Here is a 9,862-nt window from a genome sequence, read left to right as displayed (position 1 = left end):
ACAAATCAAAATCTCAATTAGATACCACCTCACACCGGTCAGAATGGCTAAAATTAACAAGTCAGGAAATGACAGATGTTGGCAAGGATGTGGAGAAAGGGGAACCCTCCTACACTGTTGGTGGGAATGCAAGCTGGTGCAGCCACTCTGGAAAACAGTATGGAGGTTCCTCAAAAAGTTGAAAATAGAGCTACCCTAGCAATTGCACTACTGGGTATTTACCCCAAAGATACAAATGTAGTGATCCGAAGGGGCACGTGCACCCCAATGTTTATAGCAGCAATGTCCACAATAGCCAAACTATGGAAAGAGCCTAGATGTCCATCAACAGATGAATAGATAAAGAAGATGTGGTGTTTATGTACACACACACACACACACACACACACACACTGGAATATTATGTAGCCATCAAAAAATGAAATCTTGCATTTGCGACGACGTGGGTGGAACTAGAGGGTATTACGCTAAGCAAAATAAGTCAATTAGGGAAAGACAATTATCATATGATCTCACTGATATGAGGAATTTGAGAAACAAGACAGAGGATCATAGGGGAAGGGAGGGAAAAATAAAACAAGACGAAACCAGAGAAGGAGACAAACCCTAGAGATTCTTAATCTTAGGAAACAAACTGAGGGTTGCTGGAGTGGAGGGGGGTGGTAGGGATGGGGTGGCTGGGTGATGGACATTGGGGAGGGTATGTGCTATGGTGAGCGCTGTGAATTGTGTAAGACTCATGAATCACAGCTGTATACCCCTGAAACAAATAATACATTATATGTTAAAAAAAAAAAAGATTAGATTCCTAAGATGGCATTTGCTCTTAAGTACATCAGCCGTGAAACGAATTACTGTGGGAAAAGATTTATTATTTGAGGTAGGACGTACTTGGTTTTAAATTTCTATTCTGCCACTTACAGATGCCATTTACCTTGGGTAAGATACTTAACACCAATTGGATGGTATCTTATAAAACTTTTGTTTGTTTTCGTATGCTATTTGGGGAGTATGTCATAAATTAATTTGATGGAATCCTTAAATTTTTAGTAACTGGCTCTAGTGTGAAAGGAGGTGGCTCAGAATTATCTCAGAAGGACCTTCTTATGTTAGAGGTCTGAAGCTTACTTAGCAGAAACTGAAGTTTCAGCCCTAGTGATAGATGACAAATGAAAACGGCCCTTTACCTAATTTCTGTTTCTCATCCAAAAGCAATTTATGATCTATTTAGAATAGAATAGAAATCAGAAGATTGGTTCTCTTTATTTTGCAAGTAGAACTTTCGTTCTGAATAACTGACTTACTGCTTATGCCTGAATCTCTTATCAGCTCACCAGGTCAGAATACCCTGGAAGACCTGATAGTTTGAGTGCTGACACCCAAATCCAAAATCTAAGTGTGGCTACATTAAGAAGGTGGCCACTGTGGGTAAGTGTCCAATCATGAGATCTCGTCAAAACAGTGATGGTGTCTAACCCCTGTCAGGAGAATCCTACTTAATTCTGTTGGAGAGTGAATCCCAGATCCCTGTCATCCTGGTCCTCAGGCCTTGGGCTAACAGGAAAGATGTTTAACACTTATTACAGGTCAGAAACTGCTGGATCATCCCACATAACATTATCTTATTTAATCCTCATAAAATTTCCCTGTGAAGTACTTTGTGTTATCCCCATTCCTAATTCCTCAAACACCCAACTTTTTTTCCCACCTTCTCAGCTTCTATATATCCTATTCCCACCTGGAATGCTTTTATTTCTCCTCTTTGCCTCATAATCCCTACTTGTCCTTCAGAGCTCATCTAAGATGTTACAACCTCAAGGAAGCCTTCCTAACCCCCTAGCTCTGATTACCCATTGCACACTGTAGTCACACACTGTATGTCAATAAGCACAAGAAATTCTGGGATTAGTCATGTAATATCTGCTGTGCATGCTGAAACATAAGCTCCATGAGGACAGGAGCTGTGTCTGTGTCATTTTCCTGTCTTATTTGTAGTGCCAGACATAGTTCCTTACCCATAAACATTCAGTACATAAAACGTCTGATTATCGCACACAAATGCCATCTATCAGGAATTGAATGCTTGTCTATTATAACTTCAGAACTTTAAATTGCACCAGACACAGAACCTAACAGGAAGTAGTTCTAAATGAAATTGCCCAAGAAACTTCCTCAACTCTATTTCAGTTCTAAATTGGCTAACGATAAAAGTTACTCATTAATCTTAGGTACTGGCTAGGGTGTGGTTCGGAGAAAAGGAACTGAAAGTCTTCAAAAAGTCTTCCCAGTCTGTGTAGGTGAGCTTTTCAGAGATGTCCCATGTTTCTGACCAGCTAGTTTTGAAAAAAACTGGTAGGACAGGCTCTAGGACTACACGTCCCATTAGGAAACTTTACGAAGTACAAAGGTAGATGCATCTGGTTTACCAGTATTTCTGACTTCCTGCTGAACTGAAAACTGCTTGTTTTGTGGAAAAGCAAAAACTCTGCAGCAAATACCGAAAATGAAGAGGCCCCGAACTTTTGAGGAGCAAACGGAATGCGTTGTGGACACTTTACTTACAGACTTCTTAGGCACCACAATGCAGGTTGCTAACCGGGACCTACGTTGTGGAGACGAACCAGATTCAGGTAAGGCTCCTAGCCTGAGGTGGTGATTGCAGGTCAATAAGAGCATCTGAGTATGCTTTCTTATTTCCTCTTAAGTTTCAAAAAGGCAAACTAAGCTTCAGCAATACCTGAAAATCAGTAGTTTCCATAGAAGGGAAAGATAGTCTCAGTGAAAGGAGATCTTCTGACTATGGGGTTGACAGAATATTGAAGGTGTTCTTGGGAGAGAACGATGCCAAGATTGTTTAAAGTCTAGAGAACATTCTCCAATGCCCAGATGCCTGGGACTGGCCGTCCCTTCAAGTTCTGTAACAAATGTGAATGTGTTGCCTCCAACTTAGGAGAGTCTTGTTCTTTTGATGTGGCCATCATTGCTGGCCGCCTTCGGATGTTGGGTGACCAGTTCAATGGAGAATTGGAAGCTTCTGCCAAAGATGTCATTGCAGAAACCATTCAGGGACAGGTAAAGTTGCTGCTGTTTTTCTATTCCAGATGCTCTTTTCTTACCACTCTTATATGGCTATAACTAGAAATGTCCTGTGAAAGATTTGGGGGCTTATGTTCATCCAAGGAGACACAGCAATAATTCTCCGATTGCTAATTCTTCAGGAGTTAATCAAAGGCCCAAGTGGTATTGAGAGGTACTGGCAAGGGCTGGTCAACCTTCAGATTGTTCCCATTTGTTTTTCAGCAGAGCTGTGCTTATGTGACATAGAGCACATCTGTAGCACTTTGTTCTTGGTAAAGCACTTTATTCTTTTATGTACCTGTTTTAACATTGATCTGGCTGGGAGTGGGCATCTTCCCCTCACACCCCCCCAAGGTCCAGCAATGAAATTATGTACCAGAAAGGCAGGAAGTCCACAAGTATGCTGCAGTAAGGGCTAAGTACTTACAGCAGCCATCTAGGGCATAGCTGGCTTTTCATTAGAATGTTGGTTACTGGCAGTGGCACTTGGATGCAAAGACCATAGGCGACATTCTAGAAGATGTTGCTGATTAATATCGATAATGGCAGGTAATATGAACTCATCACTTAACAGGTGCCAAACAGTATTACAAATACTTTGCACTTATTATCTCATTTAAACCTTCCACCACTCCCTGGGGTATTATAGGAACTGTTATTCACAGGGCAACCTCTCTTCCTGTGCATGGAACGCTGTGAGAGCAAACATCTAACCTCTTTGTTCACTGCAGTATTCACACAACCCAGAATAGTACCTCCTGCGGGAGACCCTCCATAAATATTTTCTGACTCGATATCCGTCTAAGCAGATAGGGAAACTGAGGAAGAGGGAAACAAGAAATTAGGTTAGGTTACTCAGTTAGGATTTGAACCCAGACTGATTCCAGAACCACACTGTTCACCATTATGCTTTATTCTTCTTACCAAATATAGCTTGGATGGTGCACCTATTCAGGCAGAACTGGACTTATTATTCCTAATAGCTTGCACTGAAACTTTCCTAGGTAGCCGAGAGCTGAATTTACTTTTGTTTTTTAATTAAAAATAAAGTTTTTTGAAACTCCCAAATTCATAGGAAAGTTGCACATAATTAATTGTACAAAGAATTTCCCTCTTGAATCATCTGAAAGTAGGTAGCTGATATGATGTTCCATCATTCCCTAATACTTTCACATTTCCTTCAAACAAGGCCATTCTTTTATATAACCACATCAAAACTAGGAAATCAGCACTGACACATTATCATCTTGTCCTCAGATCCTGTTGAAGTTTTGCCAATTGTCCCAATGATGTCACATACAACAAAAAGATCCAGGCCAGAATCAGATCCTGCATTTAGTTGTCATGTCTCTTTAGTCTCCTTCAACCTGGCATTGTTCCTCAGTCTTTCCTTGATTTTTTGTGACCTTGACACTCAAAGATTATGGGTTGGTTACTTTGTAGAATGTCCCTTAAGCTTGGGTTTGTTCCATGTTTCCTCATGAGTGGATTCAGGGTATGTACTTTTGGTAGGAAGGATTGCTGTGTTCTCATAGCACCTATTAAGTGGCACAAATTTTAATTTGTCACATTAGTGATGTTAACTTCAATCACTTAGGATGGTGTCTGCAAGTCTTCTCCACTGTAGTTAATACCTGTGGTTAACATAGTTAAGTGTTGTGGAGGGAGGTACTTTGAAACCATGTAAATATCCCATATCCCATCAACATTTCAATCTATTCATTTTTTTATAGCAACACGGACTTATGAATTCTTACTTTATTCAAGGGTTATAATCTGTTACTATCATTATTTATTTGGATGCTCAAATTGTCCCAGTTTTGACCAGTGGGAGTCCTCTCCATCTGGACTGTGTCTTTTTAGCATGTCCCTGTCATTCTGTGAGTACTTCCTTAATTTCTGACAGATCTCTTGTATTTTCCAAGCCCCAGCCTGAAATCAGCCATTCTCCAGAGAACTCTGGTATCTTTCAATGGAGAATGATATTTGGAAACCAAGATCTGGGTACACATGTGGATGCCCTCTTCAGCTTGTTTGGGTTCTTTAAAAAAATTTTTTAAAGATTTTATTTATTTGACAGAGAGAGAGACAGCCAGAGAGGGAACCCACAAGCAGGGGGAGCGGGAGACGGAGAAGCAGGCTTCCCTCTGAGCAGGGAGGCCCATGAGGGGCTCGATCCCAGGACCCTGGGATCATGACCTGAGCGGAAGGCAGACGCTTAACGACTGAGCCACCCAGGCGCCCCAGCTTGCTTGGGTTCTGACAACCTGCTCTGACTACCATGGGTCCCCCTACACTACACCACAGTAGATCTTGCTTGGCCCCACCTAATGACTTTGAGATCAATTTTGGGGGGAAGGAAAGAGGAAGAGGAAAAACAAATCTTTTTTTTTTTTTTTTTACTTTAGAATTCCCCAGACTTCAGTCATTCAAGTAATACCTCTACAACTTGACCAGCTGTACTCTTACATACTTAATATTTTTCTTTCAAATCATTTTGTTTTTCTTTCAACCATTGTGCTCATCCTAAGTAATAATATCTGAACTCATGGGTTTGATGGGCTACTTATGTTTTTCTCTATACCCATTACAGTAAATAACAAAGTAATAAAAGCTTGTCCATCTACTCCTTAAGATTACCCCAGATACAACCAGTGGTGCATTTGCCATTCTCTAGGAAACTCTTGCTTTACTGGACTCCTACACCTGCAGCCTCCTGTACCTTTTTATTGCTACTTCACTGATTTCCTGTGTCTCTCCCCAGGCAGGAGCTGTACTGCGGGACACAGTGAAATCTCTCAGCCAGGCCTGGTGTGCTCAGGATTCCAGCTTAGCTTACGAGAGAGCCTTTCTGGCAGTGTCAGTGAAGCTTCTTGAATATGTGGCCCGCATGGCTCCCGAAATGGCAAGACAGGTGGCTGTCCCCATAACAAACATGATCAATGGGAACAGTGCCATCCGGGAGTTTGTCCAGGGCCAGGGAGGTTGGGTGAGTACGTTGGGGCCCTGGCTTTGATAGGCATTTGCATTGCTTTTGTACTAGTACCTGGGCCTCCCAATTCCTGATTCTTTCTGTAAGTTGGAAACCAAGTAGAAAAACAGGTCTTCCTACTTTGCTGAAAATGGCAGTTTGGGTTTTTTTACTCCCATTGGGAAGGGGAGCAGTCAGAAGCTCAGGCCTACGGGTGTTGGACTCCAGAGACATTTTGCCTAAAATTTTAGTTGACTACTAACAGTGTAGAGCTAAATCCCACTGCCTATATATAACGGCCTATTAAGTATACTGGTGATAGAGTACTAGTCTCAGCCCGGCTTCAGAAATTCAGAATCATCCCCCTGTTGTCTAACAAAAAACAGTGTCATCTGCTGCAGCGATAACTCTAGGAGGCATTCTAAGCCCATGTCTTAGTAATCATTAGAACATCTGCTCTCACTGAGCATTCCTCTTCATTTCCAGCAACAGCACAAGCCTCAGTAAGAGCTGCATTCCCTGGTGGTATCTGTAGATTATTTGTGCTTTCTTTAGGAAGCTCCCTTTAGAAAGACTATCCCTTTGACTCTAGGATATTCATTGTCCTTCCTAGGAAAATCTGGAGAGCTGAAAAAGAGGCGGCGCTGTTTCCCAGCCTGAACATCACTGCCACTTTGTTCTGGTGACTGATTGCTGGCCATTGACACAGACAGCCAAATCCAAAGCTACTTTCTTTTGGACACAACTGGACTTAGCTGAATAATTTCTTTTCCACTGATGGCTAAAGTTGGGAGCAGCCCTCGGAGGTCTACAGAGATTTTGTACCTTCTGTCTTTATGAGAGTTTGAAGGAGGTTCCATTTAAGCAAAGACCTCCAGATACAAAGTAATGGCTTGTTAGGAGTGGAATTTCCAGGCAACAGAGCAAGCCTTCACTGGACGTATTTTGGGAAAGGGAGCACACAGTAAACTATTTGTTCGGATTTAGCCCTGTCCTTTACTAAAGATCTTGTCTACTCTACAGTCTAAAGGACTTCAAGGGAGATCTTTGTTGGACTCTTGTTATTTTAAGTTGAGGATTTTCTTTTAAATTCCTATCCTAAATTTTGTGTTAATTTCACCAAAGCAAAATTAATTGTATGCATTTTTAGGCTGAAAGCAAAAAAAATGGCAGTTTCTTCATCTGCCCTGCTACTAGAAAGGCCAACAAAAGATAAAACAGTGCATTTTTACTGCCACAGGATGCAGGAAGTGCTGGCCCACATCTAGGAGAGTGGGGCCATCCCACCTTAGATGAAACTAGCTGCATACCACAGTGTTTTTCAAACCAAAAAGTGGTTTACATACCACTTGTGGACCTTATATTTCCAGGCCCCATCCCTAGAGATTCTGATTCTGTAGGGGGAGGCTGGGGCCTAGCATCCTACCTTTTTAACCAGTTGCACAGGGGTTTCTTATGTCCATATAGAACTTGAGAACCCTCACATTAGAGCAGGGCTTGGCCAAATCCTGTCTGCTGCTTTTTTTGTCGATAGGTTTATTGGCGTGCAGCTACACTCACCTGTTTCCATCTTGTCCATGCCTGTATTAGCACTGCAATGGCAGAGTTGAGGAGTTACAGCAGACACCTAATGGCCTGTAAAATATATTTACTATCTGGCCTTTACAGAAAAGCATGTAGACCCCTGCTTTAAAGCTAAATGAATGTTTCTCTCTGAATAATTTAAATTCTGTTGCAATCCTGATCATTCGTACCAAACACAACGGTATGTAGGATAACTCTATTTTTTTTTAGAATTTAATCTGAGAGTGTTTGTTAGTTCCTGCATAGTCCACACTTTCTCTGGGACTTTGGCAAATCAAAAAGCTCTGGGACGCCTGGGTGGTCAGTCACTAGAGGGTATCCATTTCCCTGGCCCCTACCGTAAGTGACTGGAAGTAAAGCCTATGGTATCTACGGCATGTGTATCTTGTAATAATCCTTCATACCTCATAGATTAGTAGGCACTCATCAAGTAGAGACTCTTACATTCATAAGCCCCAAGGCTAAACTACTTACCTGCTTGTCAAGAAGAAAAGCATTGCTGTATCTATTTTTGAAGAGAGGCATTAATGGTTTGGTTACAGTTTGGCTCAAGTGTAACCACATCCCCTCCCTTCAGCCAGCCAGCTCTCTGTTTCCCCTAAATGCATAGAAATAAAGATGTAGCGCTGCTACTATATTTTCACTTTTTAAGTTATGCTATTTCCTCTATTCATGGATAAATCACAATAGGTTAGTAATCCCAAATGAGATTTCATGTTTCTCTTAAGTAGGAATTAGCTTTATTTGCTACCAAGTTTGAACAATGTATTCCTTTGTCCCTTACATTACTGTAAATTCAACATGGTGGATTTTTTTTTTTTTAAGATTTTATTTATTTATTTGAGAGAGAATGAGAGAGAGAGAGAGAGCACAAGATGGGGAGAGCGGGAGAGGGAGAAGCAGACTCCCCACTGAGCAGGGAGCCCGACGCGGGACTCGATCCCGGGACTCCAGGATCATGACCTGAGCCGAAGGCAGTCGCTTAACCAACTGAGCCACCCAGGCGCCCTCAACATGGTGGATTTTGTGGTATTTTACATCTTAGGTGAAATCACTGTTTTCACTTTGACCAATGCTGTTTTGTTCGTGAAATAAAATTATGTCCATGTATTTGAACTAATTCTCAGTAAGTGCCATCTCAATTGAATGATAGAGAAACAACAGATTGGTGGTTTCCAGGGGCAGGGGATGGGAGGTGGGGGAAATAGGTGAAGGTGGGCAAAGAGTATAACCTTCCAGTTATAAGATGAATAAGGTCTGGGCATGTAATATACAGCATGGTGACTATAGTTAACAATATCGTATCATATATTGAAAAGTTGCTGAAAGAGTGGATTTTTAAAGTTTTCACCACACACACACACAAAACCACATTATTTATTTATTTTATTTATATATTTTTTTAAAATTTTATTTTTCTAAATAATCTCTATACCCAACATGGGGCTTGAACTCACAACCCTGAGATCAAGAGTCACATGTTTCACCAACTGAGCCTGCCAGGCGCCCCAAAACACATATTTTAGCTAGGCAAGGTGATAGATGTGTTAACTAACCTTACTGTGGTAATCATTTTAAAATATATACATATAGCAAATCATTACGTTGTATACCTTAAACTTATACAAAGTTATATGTCCGTTATATCTCAATAAGAGGACAAATAAAGTAAATGATAAATGTCAGAGGCCAGCAGCCTCCTCTTTGTCTTTTCTTTTCCCACTTAGCTAGAGAAGCTCCCTGTTTTATCCTATACTGCCAATGAAACATCAGAATATGAATCTGGCTCCAAATATATGGCAGTGTCTTGAGATTGAGGATATGGTGCCCCTGGAGGTTATGCTAAGTAAATGGGAAAAACAGCTCTGGTTTGTGTTTGTTGCTAGGCCACCCTTTCCTAGGAGAGCTGAGTGGTGGGGTTGCAGAAAGAAAACACGGTAGCCCAGAGATTAAGAATCCCTTCAGATTGTCTGATTTTAACAATTTAGTTTCACCATAGACTAATCATGTGACACCGGGCCAGTAATCCAATTCCTTTGTGCCTTAGTTTCCAGGTCTTAAAATAGAGATGATTTGGTTACTAATTCGTGGGATTGTGGCGAGGGATAAATGAAACAATACACTGTGTAAAGGGTTTAGCCCAGTTTCTGGAATATTTTAAGCACTGCACCATTAACAATTTGGGACTGCTGTGATTCGGTGTTCATAAAGTTCTACCTTGACTTTTTT

The 9,862-nt window shown here is 41.2% G+C and overlaps 1 protein-coding gene across 2 annotated transcripts; it reads left to right on the top strand.

Moving 5' to 3' along the window:
- Window positions 1-686: 686 nt before the first annotated feature.
- On the top strand, window positions 687-8,753 carry BCL2L15 (BCL2 like 15). Of its 2 annotated transcripts, XM_081815712.1 has the most exons (5): window positions 687-1,428; window positions 2,478-2,630; window positions 2,951-3,072; window positions 5,843-6,067; window positions 6,663-8,753. In XM_081815712.1, the coding sequence occupies exons 2-5, from the start codon at window positions 2,504-2,506 to the stop codon at window positions 6,678-6,680; spliced, it is 492 nt and encodes a 163-aa protein (XP_081671838.1). In that variant the 5' UTR covers window positions 687-1,428; window positions 2,478-2,503; the 3' UTR covers window positions 6,681-8,753. The 2 variants fall into 2 exon arrangements, with proteins under 2 accessions (XP_081671838.1, XP_006728526.1); XM_006728463.3 differs by lacking the exon at window positions 687-1,428 and having other exon boundaries at window positions 1,440-2,630.
- The last annotated feature ends 1,109 nt before the right edge of the window (window positions 8,754-9,862 follow it).

The sequence above is a fragment of the Leptonychotes weddellii genome, chromosome 4 (genome assembly GCF_054177405.1).
Source record: "Leptonychotes weddellii isolate Sample4059 chromosome 4, ASM5417740v2, whole genome shotgun sequence".
NCBI lineage: Eukaryota > Metazoa > Chordata > Mammalia > Carnivora > Phocidae > Leptonychotes > Leptonychotes weddellii.
Note: the sequence above shows the minus strand (reverse complement) of the source record. Positions and strands in the feature narration are given on the sequence as shown.